The sequence below is a fragment of the Ranitomeya variabilis genome, chromosome 2 (assembly GCF_051348905.1).
Source record: "Ranitomeya variabilis isolate aRanVar5 chromosome 2, aRanVar5.hap1, whole genome shotgun sequence".
NCBI classification, from domain to species: Eukaryota; Metazoa; Chordata; class Amphibia; order Anura; family Dendrobatidae; genus Ranitomeya; species Ranitomeya variabilis.
The window spans coordinates 993,668,867-993,683,952 of record NC_135233.1 but is presented as its reverse complement, the minus strand read 5'-3'; the positions used below and the strand labels follow the sequence as shown (position 1 = coordinate 993,683,952).

Below are 15,086 nucleotides of genomic sequence, written 5' to 3'. Positions count from 1 at the left end.
GAAGAAGGATGGGAAAACTTACTACTTAAAAAAGAAAACCCTTCGCCTCGTCGTGCGATCTTGTGGCATGCCAATGTTAGGAATGGTATACCATCTCTTCTGTTACCCTATTTCACCTATGTATTTGATCCTTCGTCTATGTCTTGTCGTGATTGTGTTTGTGAAGTTATGTTTATATACGTATATTCTATGTAAAGTGAGTATAATACACTTCCCTGTGGGGAGGTTGTTGTAAATTTACTTTGTTTATGAAAATAAAATTAATTGAAACTAACACATCGGGGACATCATGTCTCGCACCATCCACCAACGTCACATTGCACCACAGACTGTCCAGGAGTTGGCGGATGCTTTAGTCCAGGTTTCGGAGGAGATCCCTCAGGCGACTATCCGCCGCCTAATCAGGAGCATGCCCAGGCATTGTAGGGAGGTCATACAGGCACGTGGAGGCCACACACACACACAACAGAACGTCATTTCCTTGTCTTGAGGCATTTCCACTGAAGTTGGATCAGCCTGTAATTTGATTTTCCACTTTGATTTTGAGTATCATTCCAAATCCAGACCTCCATGGGATATTCATTTTGATTTACATTGATCATTTTTATGTTTTATTGTTCTCAACACATTCCACTATGTAATGAATAAAGATTTGCAACTGAAATATTTCATTCAGTGATATCTAGGATGTGGTATTTTAGTGTTCCCTTTATTGTTTTGAGCAGTGTATATCTACATACACACACTTAGCGTATGGAAACTTCTAGTTCTATATAAAAAGATGCATATTTTTCTCAATATCTGACATGAAATCAGAATAAACCAGGGGGCAGGTCAGTGAGGGATCAGTGACCCGTCAGAAGCCATACAGATGAATACCTAATCAGAGCACCACAGGAGCCCCGAAGCATATCATTAACTCAAAACTGAAAATAAAGATTAAATAACAACAACCACAAGGCGGATTTCATCACCAGGTATCATTGTAATCAGTATAACAGCGCCGACCTGACACTGTCTGTAGTTTACTGTGCACAATCCGGCTGACAGGTTCCCTGCAGTGGTTTCAGTTCCACATTGCTCAGCTTACAGGGAATCCTGATTGTCACTAAGGGATATTTGGTTTAAAAAAAGGATTGAGGAACACATATATAGGGCTATTTGGATGAGTGCAAGTTTTGGATTTTCAAAAAAAAATTATAATACTACAAGCAATGTCCTATCTAATTATTGTACCAGTGTTTTCCTGGATAAAGTTAGGCTTTGTTGGAGCAAGTCACAACAGGGGACAAACGTCTATGCAACAGCCATCAGGTGAAACTTCTGGGGTTGAAAGCGAGTCAGAGATAGTCCTGCCCCTGAGGAGAGCGATGAACAACAGTTAGGTTGGGGTCACACTTGTATGTGCAATGCCAGAAACTCGCACGAGTCTCTCGCCTCAATACCTGGCACTGCCACCGGCACCCGGACTGGAGCGTTCAGCTGCACAGAAATACATGCAGCCGCACGCTCCGGTCTCGAGTGCCGGAGGCAGTGCCGGGTATCGAGGCAAGAGACTCGTGCGAATTTCTCGCATTGCACATGCAAGTTTGACCCTGGCCTAAGAGGGAAAGTATCCAAAAAATAATAAGATTTTTTAGAGGTCCAGGAGCCACACATTACATGAATATGGTTCAGCTAATGCATAATTTAGGAAATAGTTGTTTTGGAACATGGAAAGAGGGTTCAAGAAATAATGCAGTGAATGGTGCTGAGGCAGGGAAAAATTATATATTTTTTCAGATGAATTAACCAACATAATATCTGTACAATACTTACTCCTATTCGTTAAAAAAAAAAAAATTATATTACAATGCTGTGTGTAATATGTCTACACAGATACGCTAACGTGAAGGAGTACAGAAAAGAAAACGACAATGTCTCGCAGAGAAAAATAATCCTTAATACCTTTGCAATCATTGCCCACCCGGATAGTGATACAGTCTAACTGCATGAGGATTTTATCTTCCATATCTTCTCTCTCCTGATCGCTGTAATATATCAAGTATCCATTTGACCACAGGTCAAACCAATTCTTCTTCCACCTTTTCAAAATGCTACCTGGGGAGAAAATGACAATGTTGTCAGTAAATAATGGAAGAAAACATCCGGAAAATAGCTCTTGTATTATGTCAGCGCCATTCGTACCCTGCACCTTGTAGCACGCAGCCGACCAACCAGGCTCCAATAATGTAATAGGCATTAGAAAGTAGAATTGGCGTGCAGTAGATATGTGGTGCAGCTCCTCAGGGTTTCTGAAAATGTTGTGTGTCGATCCTATCTTACGTAAGGCATCTATGGTTGGATGGATTAGCCATATGGAATTCTGTTACCATCCGCACTTACCTGGGCAGTCCTATCTAATATATAATTGCCTAGAATACTACTTCCTGCAATTTGTGCCAACTTCCGTGGCTTTGTCCGGAGCTAATGTCCGGAGCTAATGTCCGGAGCTAATGTCCGGAGCTAATGTCCGGAGCTAATGTCCGGAGATAAGTGACGTCACCAGTGTCCTACACCCAGGCAGAGCACAGTGGCCCCAGGCAGAGCACAGGGGCCCCAGGCAGAACATGGGGCCCCAGGCAGAGCACAGGGGCCCCAGGCAGAGCACAGGGGCCCCAGGCAGAGCACAGGGGCCCCAGGCAGCATATGGGGCCCCAGGCAGAGCACAGTGGCCCCAGGCAGAGCACACCAAATCGGAGGCCGAGGGGCCCCGCCAACCAAATCGGAGGCCGAGGGGCCCCGCCAACCAAATCGGAGGCCGAGGAGCCCCGCCCACCAAATCGAAGGCCGAGCGGCCCCGCCCACCAAAGCGGAGGCCGAGGGGCCCGGCCCCGCCCACCAAAGCGGAGGCCGAGGGTCCCCGCCCACCACATCGGAGGCCGAGGGTCCCCGCCCACCAAATCGGAGGCCGAGGGTCCCCGCCCACCAAATCGGAGGCCGAGGGTCCCCGCCCACCAAATCGGAGGCCGAGGGTCCCCGCCCACCAAATCGGAGGCCGAGGGTCCCCGCCCACCAAATCGGAGGCCGAGGGGCCCCGCCCACCAAATCGGAGGCCGAGGGGCCCCGCCAACCAAATCGGAGGCCGAGGGGCCCCGCCCACCAAATCGGAGGCCGAGGGTCCCCGCCCACCAAATCGGAGGCCGAGGGTCCCCGCCCACCAAATCGGAGGCCGAGGGTCCCCGCCCACCAAATCGGAGGCCGAGGGTCCCCGCCCACCAAATCGGAGGCCGAGGGTCCCCGCCCACCAAATCGGAGGCCGAGGGTCCCCGCCCACCAAATCGGAGGCCGAGGGTCCCCGCCCACCAAATCGGAGGCCGAGGGTCCCCGCCCACCAAATCGGAGGCCGAGGGGCCCCGCCAACCAAATCGGAGGCCGAGGGGCCCCGCCCACAAAATCGGAGGCCGAGGGTCCCCGCCAACCAAATCGGAGGCCGAGAGTCCCCGCCCACCACATCGGAGGATAAGGGGCCCCGCCAACCAAATCGGAGGCCGAGGGGCCTCGCCAACCAAATCGGAGGCCGAGGAGCCCCGCCCAACAAATCGAAGGCCGAGCGGCCCCGCCCACCAAAGCGGAGGCCGAGGGGCCCGGCCCCGCCCACCAAAGCGGAGGCCGAGGGGCCCCGCCCACCAAATCGGAGGCCGAGGGGCCCCGCCCACCAAATCAGAGGCCGAGGGTCCCCACCCACCAAATCGGAGGCCGAGGGTCCCCGCCCACCAAATCGGAGGCCGAGGGTCCCCGCCCACCAAATCGGAGGCCGAGGGTCCACACCAACCAAATCGGAGGCCGAGGGTCCACACCAACCAAATCGGAGGCCGAGGGGCCCCGCCCACCAAATCGAAGGCCGAGGGGCCCCGCCCACCAAAGCGGAGGCCGAGGGTCCCCGCACACCAAATCGGAGGCAGAGGTACCCCGCCCACCAAATCGGAGGCCGAGGGGCCCCGCCCACCAAAGCGGAGGCCGAGGGTCCCTGACCACCAAATCGGAGGCCGAGGGGCCCCGCCCACCAAATCGGAGGCCGAGGGGCCCCGCCCACCAAATCGGAGGCCGAGGGGCCCCGCCCACCAAATCGGAGGATAAGGGGCCCCGCCCACCAAATCGGAGGCCGAGGGGCCCCACCAACCAAATCGGAGGCCGAGGAGCCCCGCCCACCAAAAGTAAGTGCGGCCCCAAAAGTAAGTGCGCCCCCGGGTGCAAAAGTAAATGCGCCCCCGGGTGCAAAAGTAAGTGCGCCCCCGGGTGCAAAAGTAAGTGCGCCCCCGGGTGCAAAAGTAAGTGCGCCCCCGGGTGCAAAAGTAAGTGCGCCCCCGGGTGCAAAAGTAAGTGCGCCTCCGGGTGCAAAAGTAAGTGCGCCCCCGGGTGCAAAAGTAAGCGCGCCCCCGGCCCCGGGTGCAAAAGTAAGCGCGCCCCCCAGTCCCGTGTGTGAAAAGTGCTGCTGTAAAGCTGATAGCGCTGTTCAAGCACCATGTATTTCCTTCAGGAAATGCCCATCTAATATATAATTGCCTAGAATACTACTTCCTGCAATTTGTGCCAACTTCCGTGGCTTTGTCCGGAGCTAATGTCCGGAGATAATGTCCGGAGCTAATGTCCGGAGCTAATGTCCGGAGCTAATGTCCGGAGATAAGTGACGTCACCAGTGTCCTACACCCAGGCAGAGCACAGGGGCCCCAGGCAGCATATGGGGCCCCAGGCAGAGCACAGTGGCCCCAGGCAGAGCACAGGGGCCCCAGGCAGCATATGGGGCCCCAGGCAGAGCACAGTGGTCCCAGGCAGAGCACAGGGGCCCCAGGCAGCCTATGGGGCCCCAGGCAGAGCACAGGGGCCCCAGGCAGCATATGGGGCCCCAGGCAGAGCACAGGGGCCCCAGGCAGCATATGGGGCCCCAGGCAGAGCACAGTGGCCCCAGGCAGAGCACAGGGGCCCCAGGCAGAACATGGTGCCCCAGGCAGAGCACAGGGGCCCCAGGCAGAGCACAGGGGCCCCAGGCAGAGCACAGAGGCCCCAGGCAGCATATGGGGCCCCAGGCAGAGCACAGGGGCCCCAGGCAGCATATGGGGCCCCAGGCAGAGCACAGCGATATTTTGGACCACTGTGCGGTGTTTCAGACCCCCTGTGTGATGTCTGGGGCCCTGTTCTTAAGTATATTAAAGATTAAAGTAACGTATATTAAAGTATATTATAGATCAAATTTGACACGTTTATGAGCACCATTGAGTGATATACTCAAGAATGACATAATTTTTCAACATTTTATGGTTTCAAACTGTAAACACTCAGAGTTTTTTTTACTTCAACCAGAAAACCTTAACGGTTCATAAAAAACTTGACTGTTCAGGATATGATAAAAGTCATAGTATTCTGAATCTTTAACTTATAAAGATACCTTTACATGGGGTGATTATTGGTTCCAGAGAGGCTTTCGGCCGATAATCGTACACATGGCTGGTGACAGGACAATACAATATAGACGTTCAAAGGTAAACACTGATAACATTAAAATCTAATATATAATTGCCTAGAATACTACTTCCGGCAATTTGTGCCAACTTCCGTGGCTTTGTCCGGAGATAATGTCCGGAGATAAGTGACGTCACCAGCGTCCTACACCCGCTCAGGGTGGACAAAGATATATGCCTTCGTGGTGCGCGGCACTTTTCTGATTGGTTGCCGCCTGCCGCGAGCGACCAATCAGAAATGTGCCGTACTGTCAAGAATTGTCAAGAGCTGGTGAGTGCAGCCATTTTTTGTTCTTTCTTACTATTATTTATTAATTGTATTATTCTTACATTTGAATAAATAAAGTATATATGGATTCTAGACTCCCGATTCTTTAGAATCGGGCTGCCATCTAGTAACATTATAATATAATAGGTCATTTGGGAAGGAAAGAAAATATCACCATGCAGATGTTTTGTGTTTTGTTTTTTTTTTTTGGGGGGGGGGGGTTGGTAGAACTTCTTTGATCTGCTCAGAAGTACTTGCTCTGGCTTCAGGTAAAATACTAATATTTGCAATTTCTTACTTTCTATCCATTTAGATTATAAAAGGATGAAAAACCTTCGGATGGAACTTGAAACAATTACGGTACTATAACTCGTCTGCGACGTTACACACAAATGGGACAAGGGAAATTTGAATTTAGAGTTTTATTAAAATGAATTTTCAACACCCTGAAAAATGTTTAAGTGAAAATTCATGAAGCAGATTTATTTCTGAAAAATGTGCAGGTTCCGTGTATAAATACTTAGAATCCAGAGCATTAAATGGTTCTAAGTGATTCCAGTGGTCCTGTAAAGTAAAGAGCCATGTTTGATGAAGTTCTTGCCGAAAACAAACATTTGGTACAGGTGCCCTAATGTTCTGGTGTTTGGAATGGCTCCACTGAAGTCCCGATTTCACCGTTTGTACCCAATCCTGTAGCAACTCTTCATTGGGGCCCTATGATTGGCTCTTGATAGAGCTTCCTGCGTTGGCACGTCACTACTGCAGTAGGTAAGGAGGGCTGATGAATAGGCATAGAAGGGGGCTGGCTTGGCAGCAGAAATTAGACAGTCGGTGAGTCCGCATCCCAACCAGCACTAATGACATGCCAACACAGAAATATAAACATATTTGTTAAAGTGGACAACCATTTCAACTAGTTAATAGTATTGTTAATTTTTATGGGGCAGATAAAAAGAGGTTGGACTCTTGTCCATAATAGCTGCCATTGTATACATCAATGCAGCATTATTGTATTTTTATAACGGAGTTACCAGGACTCTTTGTGAGTGTTTAACTAAGGGCTTGCTCACGGCCAAGATCTATGCGATGTTTTATCGGATATCACTCGGCCCAGTGTTATACTATGGGGCAGTGCAGATCTGCAATTTTCTTCTCATGCCAATTCAGCATGAGAAAACGACTGCAGCATGCTGGGATTGCATCTGATAATCTGATCGCGAGAACCCATTCTGTGAGTTCACCAGTCTGTGAGTTCATGTGAAACAGACTGCTCTCGGATGTAAAAAAAAAAACAAAAAACAAAAACACAATCGATCTTTAATTCAACAAAAGATTATAAAAATATAATTAAGAGGGGAGAGAAACTGCAGAACGGAGGTGGCTGGCATAACACATGCTTTTATACAATTTATGAAATACTTAAAAGACTGAATTGATCCATGTGAAGAGTAAGCAGATGCAGACATGTACTATCAGTAACAGTAGGTATCAAAGGGTAGCAGAATAGTAATGTGGAAGGAAAAAAATTTTAGACCAAAACTTTTATTTTCACAAGGGTACCAGGAGAAAATGGACCACAAAGTGTGTTGTGCCATTTCTCCTGAGTACACCGATACCCCATATGTGGGGGAAAGCCACTGTCTGGGCGCACGGCAGAGGGAGCACCGTTTGACTTTTTGAACGCAAAATTGGCTGGAATCAATGGCGGGCGCCATGTTGCATTTGGAGACCCTCTGAAGTACCTTAACAATGGAACCCCCCCAATTCTAACTACAACCCTGACACAGCCCTACCTCTGACCCTAATCCCAACCCTAACCCCAACACAACCCTAACCCACACCACAACCCCCACCCCACAACCATAACCCTAGCCCCAACCCCAGTGGCGTATCTAGGGGGGGCAGCCGGGGCATGTGCCCCGGGCGCAGCCGGCAGCGGGGGGGGGGGGGGGGCGCAGTTGGGCCGCCTAAAGCGGCGGTCCGCAGTGTCTCCCCCGGCGGCTGCTTTCTGCTGCCCCCCGGACTGGGAGTCAGCTGACAGCCGGCACAGAGAAGCTGCAGCGTGCCGGCTCCCAGTGTTCAATTGTACTACATCTGAGATGCAGGTCATTTTACCTGCGGATTATGCGGAAAAATCCGCAATGGAATCCGCAACGTGTCGGATGAAAGATTTTTTGTTCATGAATGCATTTTTATTTTTCTTAAGAACGCTCCCAGAAGATTGTTGGTCTTGCACCCTTGTTTATAAGGCTGTATAGGTCCAATTACACTACGCAATAATAATTATTGGAACCCTTGTTACACAATTGTGCAGTCTTAACAGGCTGCCAATCACCAGACAAATAAGCATAATGCTTGTTCGTCAGGTGAAATTATCTTTTTGGCTGCACAAAAGATGATCGTTTATCAGTACATCATCCTATACATAGAGGACATGTGCTGCTGGGAACAATGGCAGCCTATGTGTACTCAGCGACTGTGTTGTTGGTGGTCAGTCATTTAACGCTGCACATTGTAAATGAACCCTAAGGGTACCGTCACACAGTGCCATTTTCATCGCTACGACGGCACGATTCGTGACGTTGCAGCGTCGTATGATTATCGCTCCAGCGTCGTAGACTGCGGTCACACGTTGCAATACACGGCGCTGGAGCGATAATTTCATGACATATTTGCGATGTAGAAGCCGTTGGTTACTGTGCGCACATCGTATACAACCTGTGTCACACGATGCAATCATGCCGCCACAGCGGGACACTAGACGACGAAAGAAAGTTTCAAACGATCTGCTACGACGTACGATTCTCAGCGGGGATCCGGATCGCAGTAGCGTGTCAGACACAACGATATCGTAACGATATCGCTAGAACGTCACGAATCGTGCCGTCGTAGCGATGAAAATGGCACTGTGTGACGGTACCCTAAGAGCCAACATGGACTAAAATGTGTATAAAAGGTGTAAGGGGGAAGAAAAAAAAACCCACACACGAAATATTCCCTTGTTCCACCTCTCGAATATATATTTATGCAGTTTATAACACAACAATTACTCCTTTTGTAAAGATGCCTCCAAATGCAGATTTCATACGACTTACTTTGCCGTAGAAGCCAGCCACTTTTTATATAAGCCATGTCTTCAACTTCTGAAAAAAAAAAAATCAAGTGAGGAATAAATGATTTACTTTATGTCAAATTAATCTGAAGACAGATCACACCACCACATCTCACCGCTACGTTAAGATAGCAAAACATAAAATACATGAATTTATTAGAAAAAAAAGATTTCTTGTTTTTAATGGAATTCTGGGATCCGGACACATGAGGACGGGACAGGATGTGAGGACATTACAAGGTAAGTATATGTATATTTATTATATAGCATATAATTGTCATACAGAGGAGGCTCATGCTTGGGAATTACCATCTACGGCAAACAAGAGCCACCAATATGCAGTTTTTCCCCCTTTGGTATTCTTGGTCTAATTACACGGCAGGATAATTATAGGAGTAGTCACCATGTAAGGCCGGAGACACACTGGTGCGAGATACGGCCGAGTCTCGCTGGTTAAAAGCAAGCTGTGGCACCGGCATTCCGGAGCGGAGCGTGCAGCTGCATAGCAATACATGGAGCCGCACGCTCCGCTCCGGAGTGCCGGTGCCACAGCTTGCTTTTAACCAGCGAGACTCGGCCGTATCTCGCACCAGTGTGTCTCCGGCCTAATACTGTATTTCATCTGTAAGGATTTCTAGGGTGGCAGATCCAGATCACCACTGTGGCCCTCATATTAAAGGGCTTAGGCTATGTACACACGATGCGGATTTGCTGCAGATACGCAGCGGATTTTTCTGCGCAGAAACGCTGCAGGTCCGCACTGTGATGTACAGTACAATGTTATTCAATAGGAAAAATAAAAGTTGTGCAGATGGTGCGGAAAAATCAGTGTGGAATTGCTGCGGATTTCAAAGCAGTGCATGTCACTTCTTTTGTGTGGATCTGCAGCGTTTCTGCACCCCTCAATAATGGAAATCCGCAGTGGCAAAAACCGCATCAATTCCGCATAAAAAATGCACAAGAACCGCGGCAAATCCGCGGCTGCGGATTCTGCCAGGAGATGCGGATTTTGTGCAGAAAATTCTGCACCTCTTTTCCTACGTGTGCACATAGCCTTATACATGATGAAATAACACCTTTATCTTTACATTCTAAAAATATAATACTCCTTATTACTGCTAATTTCTATACTGTCAAAAAGCGCCATCTTCACTTTTAATTTTTTTCTGAACAGCTTATCAAAAAAAAATTATATATATATATATATATATATATATATATATATATATATATATATATGACAAGTGAGAAAAAAAAACACCTTTCATTTTTCTGTTTTTGTTTTTTTTTTATATATATATGCTCATGTGAACCTACCCTTAGGCTGCCGCCACACACAGCAGTATTTGGTCAGTGTTTTACCTCAGTATTTGAAAGCCAAAACCAGGAGTGGGTGATAAATACAGAAGTGGTGCATATGTTTCTATTATACTTTTCCTCTAATTGTTCCACTCCTGGTTTTGGCTTCCAAATACTGAGGTAAAATGCTGACCAAATACTGCTAGTGTGATGGCAGCCTGATTCTGACCAAAAATCGCCATCTGCATTGTGTATGTAGTCTCAAACGTAGTCTTTATACTATACAGAATCTCTTACCAGAGCTATTGACTATATTCTCAGGAATACTGGGTTTTCTCAAAAATACCTAGTCTATAAAAACCACTTAGGTCCTTTAATAACTGATGTGACAAATTATAATAAGGTGTTGGAAAACATAAAGAACCCTAGAGATTTAGGTAGTCTACTGGGGCACATACTGTTGCTACGTATGACATAGATTTTTCTGCTAGTCGGTATAAGACCAACTTACATCTACTGCAATAAGAAATAACACGGGTATCCTAGATCCCAACTATTCTGGTGAATTATTATTATTATTATTCCTGGGGCCCCAGAACTCCTACTGGAAAGCAATACATGGTTAGGACTGTCGCCCTGCATCCCGCTGGTTTTTGATCGTATCGTATATATACGGTATATATGCCTATGTGCCATCAGCATATGGGTTATTTACAGCATTTTGCATCAGATCCCTGCCCAGTGCCCCCTTACCGTCACACAGTGCCATTTTCATCGCTACGACGGCACGATTCGTGACGTTGCAGCGTCGTATAAGTATCGCTCCAGCGTCGTATACTGCGGTCACACGTTGCAATACACGGCGCTGGAGCGATAATTTCATGACGTTTTTGCGATGTAGAAGCCGTTGGTTACTGTGCGCACATCGTATACAACCTGTGTCACACAATGCAATCATGCCGCCACAGCGGGACACTAGACGACGAAAGAAAGTTTCAAACGATCTGCTACGACGTACGATTCTCAGCGGGGATCCGGATCGCAGCAGCGTGTCAGACACAGCGATATCGTAAATGCATCGCTGGAACGTCACGAATCGTGCCGTTGTAGCGATCAAAATTGCACTGTGTGACGGTACCCGGTAAACCTGCCAGAAAAGTGGGTGTACAATTTATGGCCAGTTTTATTATTCTGTTTGCTCGTCTAAAATGAGATCAGTATTTCCTTGATTAGTGTATAAAGAATTGAACTAAATTTTGTGTAGTTATCCATCATTGCGTAACACCCAGCTAATACCCTCAAGCTTTAGGGCCCTTTGACTTAATAGGGGGTCTGTAAGGTTGATTGTTACATCTACATCCCCTATAGCAATGCCCCCAGTAACAACGATACACCCTGTATCCATATTATCTACCTCTAATAACATGTAACTTGCCGGTGCAGGCCGTGCCACAGACCACATACCCTTTTTCTTTTTCTGGCTCAGTACAAAATCAATGTCTTCCGGTGCCGGTTTGCTGCTCATATCGAGGATGCTTCTTTATGATAATGTATCGGAGAAAGCTGAAATATGACCGTAGAAATGAACGTCTGCCAGAAAATAACCTAATGCCAGGCAAATAATAACTCGGAAGCCAGGGCGATTTTTCTGTTGTTGGGCTGGGTGTTTACATGACACCGTTGGCACCCATGGGGGAGGTTGCACCATGGGAAACTAACATCAGGTACCTACGTACTTATGTAACTCAAAAACTTATTCAGAGATGGTTTCAGAGTAGCTAGAAACTATCATGATATTGGTGGCTCAGTGGATAGCACTCTTGGTTTGCAGCGCTGGGGTCCTGGGTTCAAATCCCACCAAGGACAACATCTGCAAGTATTTTGTCTGTCCTCCCTGTGTTTGCGTGGGTTTCCTCCGAGTTTTCTAGTATCCTACCACATTCCAAAGATTTTCTCATAGGGAATCTAGATTTTGAGAATTAATGGCACTATAAGGGAGTAAATAGAAAAAAAATGGTATTTGCTTTCACTTCGATTTCTATGTCATAATGGAGAACGTAGTGCAATCTATGTTATCTACATGTGCAGCTTGAGTTTTGCTATTACTCTATGGCAATATTAACGGAATAGCTGGGTGACATTTGAAACAAAGCACCAGGCTTAATACAAGGCGCCAGTTCTCTAAACTTAAGTTAGGTAATGTACAACTTCCCTGGCTTGCTCAGGGGTATCCCTACCTGTGTACAGACTCCTGGTAAACCAGCACTGCAGTTATGGCTTTCTACTAGCGATGAGCGAACCCCCTCTTAAATTAGTCAGTAAACATTGAATTAGTTTACTCAACAAGCTCGATAGAATCAATAGAATGGTGTGAGGCTAGACAACACAGTGTCCAAAATCAATGTAAAGCAATGTAAACTATTCTTATCAAGGTCATGTGTAAATATCCATTGAAGCCCCCCCAGAGTTGTAACCCCGAAATCATGCAACAGGGGCGCAGATGGGTGGTATTTAACATGCTAACAGCCGCGTGTGGATCGCTATTCCAGCTGCGGCTGTTAGAGGAACATGTCAGCTGATCAAATCAGCTATCATGTGCCCGAAAAGATGCGGGTTCTACGCCAGAGCCCACATCAAAGGGGAGACCCGACATGTGCCATTTATATACGGCAAATGTCGTGAAGGGGTTAATAAGCAGCTGAGGGAAAGAGGACAACTTTTACATGCCACTGTACATGAAAATTAGTGTCTTTTTCCATCTTAGATGTTTATGGAATATCCACTGTATTTACCATAAATTCACCAGAGGTGACACTCTATGGGGAGAGGGAAGTCTTCGACTCCTGTTTCCCTAGACAAAGCATCCAAGTGGAGAATGGAGAGGTGACCACTGACCACCAATGAGCTCAGCACTTTCCAATCATGTCTATGTCAACTACAGGATAGCTGTTGTCCACAGATGGAGCCGAAACTTCGCCCAGACAAGTGGGTTGATTAAATCTTCCACATTTTTCACTGAAGAAATGGAGTGCTGCCTCTTTTTTTGAATCTCTCTCTCTGTATATATATATATATATATATATATATATATATATATATATACACACACACACACACACACACATACACACACACTAGATGGTGGCCCGATTCTAACGCATCGGGTATTCTAGAATATGTATGTAGTTTGGTTATTAGCGAAGCGTGGTTCAAATCCCGTGCCAATTCACGGCCGGACTGCGCCAGTCGCTGATGGTTCGCGGCCGGCCACATAGTATATAGCACAGCCACGTAGTATGTAACAGCCCACGTAGTAAATAGCACAGCCACGTAGTATATTGCACAGCCACGTAGTATATTGCACAGCCACGTAGTATATAACAGCCCACGTAGTATATAACAGCCCACGTAGTAAATAGCACAGCCACATAGTATATTGCACAGCCACGTAGTATATAACACAGCCCACGGAGTATATAGCACAGACCAAGGAGTATATAGCACAGCCACGTAGTATATAACACAGCCCACGGAGTATATAGTACAGCCCATGGAGTGTATAACAGCCCACATACCATATAACACAGCCACGTAGTATATAACAGCCCCCGCATGCAGTATATAACACAGGCCACGTAGTGTATAACACAGGCCATGTAGTGTATAACACAGGCCACGTAGTATATAGCACAGCCATGTAGTATATTGCACAGCCCACGTAGTATATTGCACAGGCCACGTAGTATATTGCACAGGCCACGTAGTATATTGCACAGGCCATGCAGTATATTGCACAGCCCACGTAGTATATAGCACAGCCCACGCAGTATATAGCACAGCCCACGCAGTATATTGCACAGCCCACGTAGTATATAGCAATGTGGGCATCATATCCCTGTTAAAAAAAAGAATTGACTTAAAATAAAAAATAAACATATACTCACCTTCCGAAGGCCCCTTGAAGTCCTGGCGCCTGTGTTCGGTGCACGCGGCAGCTTCCGGTCCCAGGGTTGGTATGAGCGTAGGACCTGTGATGATGTCGCGGTCACATGACCGTGACGTCATGGCAGGTCCTTCTCGCATAGCATCTTTGGCACCGGAACCTGCCAGGACAGCCGTGACGTCAGGTGAGAATAACCTTTTTTTTTATTATTATTTGTAATATTAGATCTTTTTACTATTGACGCTGCATACGTAGCATCAATAGTAAAAGGTTGGTCACACAGGGTTAATAGCTGCGTTAACAGAGTGCGTTACACCGCGGTCCGTTAACGCTGCCATTAACCCTGTGTGAGTGCTGACTGGAGGGGATTATGGAGCCGGCACTGACTGCGGGGAGGAAGGAGCAGCCATTTTGCCGCCGGACTGTGCCCGTCGCTGATTGGTCGTGACAATGGTCGTGGGCGTTTTGCCGCGACCAATCAGCGACTTGGATTTCCATGACAGAGGCTGCAACCAATTAATATCCGTGACAGACAGACTGAAGTGACCCTTAGACAATGATATAGTAGATGCAGGACAATGGGGTGCATTATACTATGTGGAGGACTAGGGCGTGTATTATACTAAACAAACAAAATGCCGCCTATTCATCTTGTGATTGTATTGTTTATGCCGGAAGAAAAATCATTGTTTTCAGCAGCACATCACCCGGTGTAAACTGTAGATATGCTGCTGATTAAATGATACTGTATGGGGACAGATTGATCTACTAGTGATTGTTCTGTTCCCATCATTCTACCTCAGCTGCTGTAAAGAGGCCGGGAAACAAGCGTTGAACGACTTCAATATTGTCGATCATGCTTGTTTAACAGCCTGAACTCAGCGCATGCGCAATATGTGAGCATTTTGGGCCCCACTTTGTCTAAAACCAGCTTTGGTGGGTAGAATCATATTGTTTGCTGTGCAT

At 47.2% G+C, this 15,086-nt stretch overlaps 1 protein-coding gene across 4 annotated transcripts in view; it reads right to left on the bottom strand.

Annotated features, from left to right (window-relative positions):
* PLEKHB2 (pleckstrin homology domain containing B2) overlaps window positions 1–15,086 on the bottom strand; it is a 66,482-nt gene that overhangs the window by 36,720 nt on the left and 14,676 nt on the right. For 3 of the 4 annotated variants that reach the window (XM_077291104.1, XM_077291106.1, XM_077291105.1), the window contains exons 2-3: window positions 8,862–8,909; window positions 1,948–2,100 (exon numbers count right to left, since the gene is read on the bottom strand). In XM_077291104.1, coding sequence (XP_077147219.1) covers window positions 1,948–2,100; window positions 8,862–8,898 — 190 coding nt within the window. In that variant the 5' untranslated portion in view covers window positions 8,899–8,909. Of the gene's footprint in view, window positions 1–1,947; window positions 2,101–8,861; window positions 8,910–11,641; window positions 11,741–15,086 lie in introns of those variants that run through there. The other variant, XM_077291103.1, reaches the window with a different exon arrangement.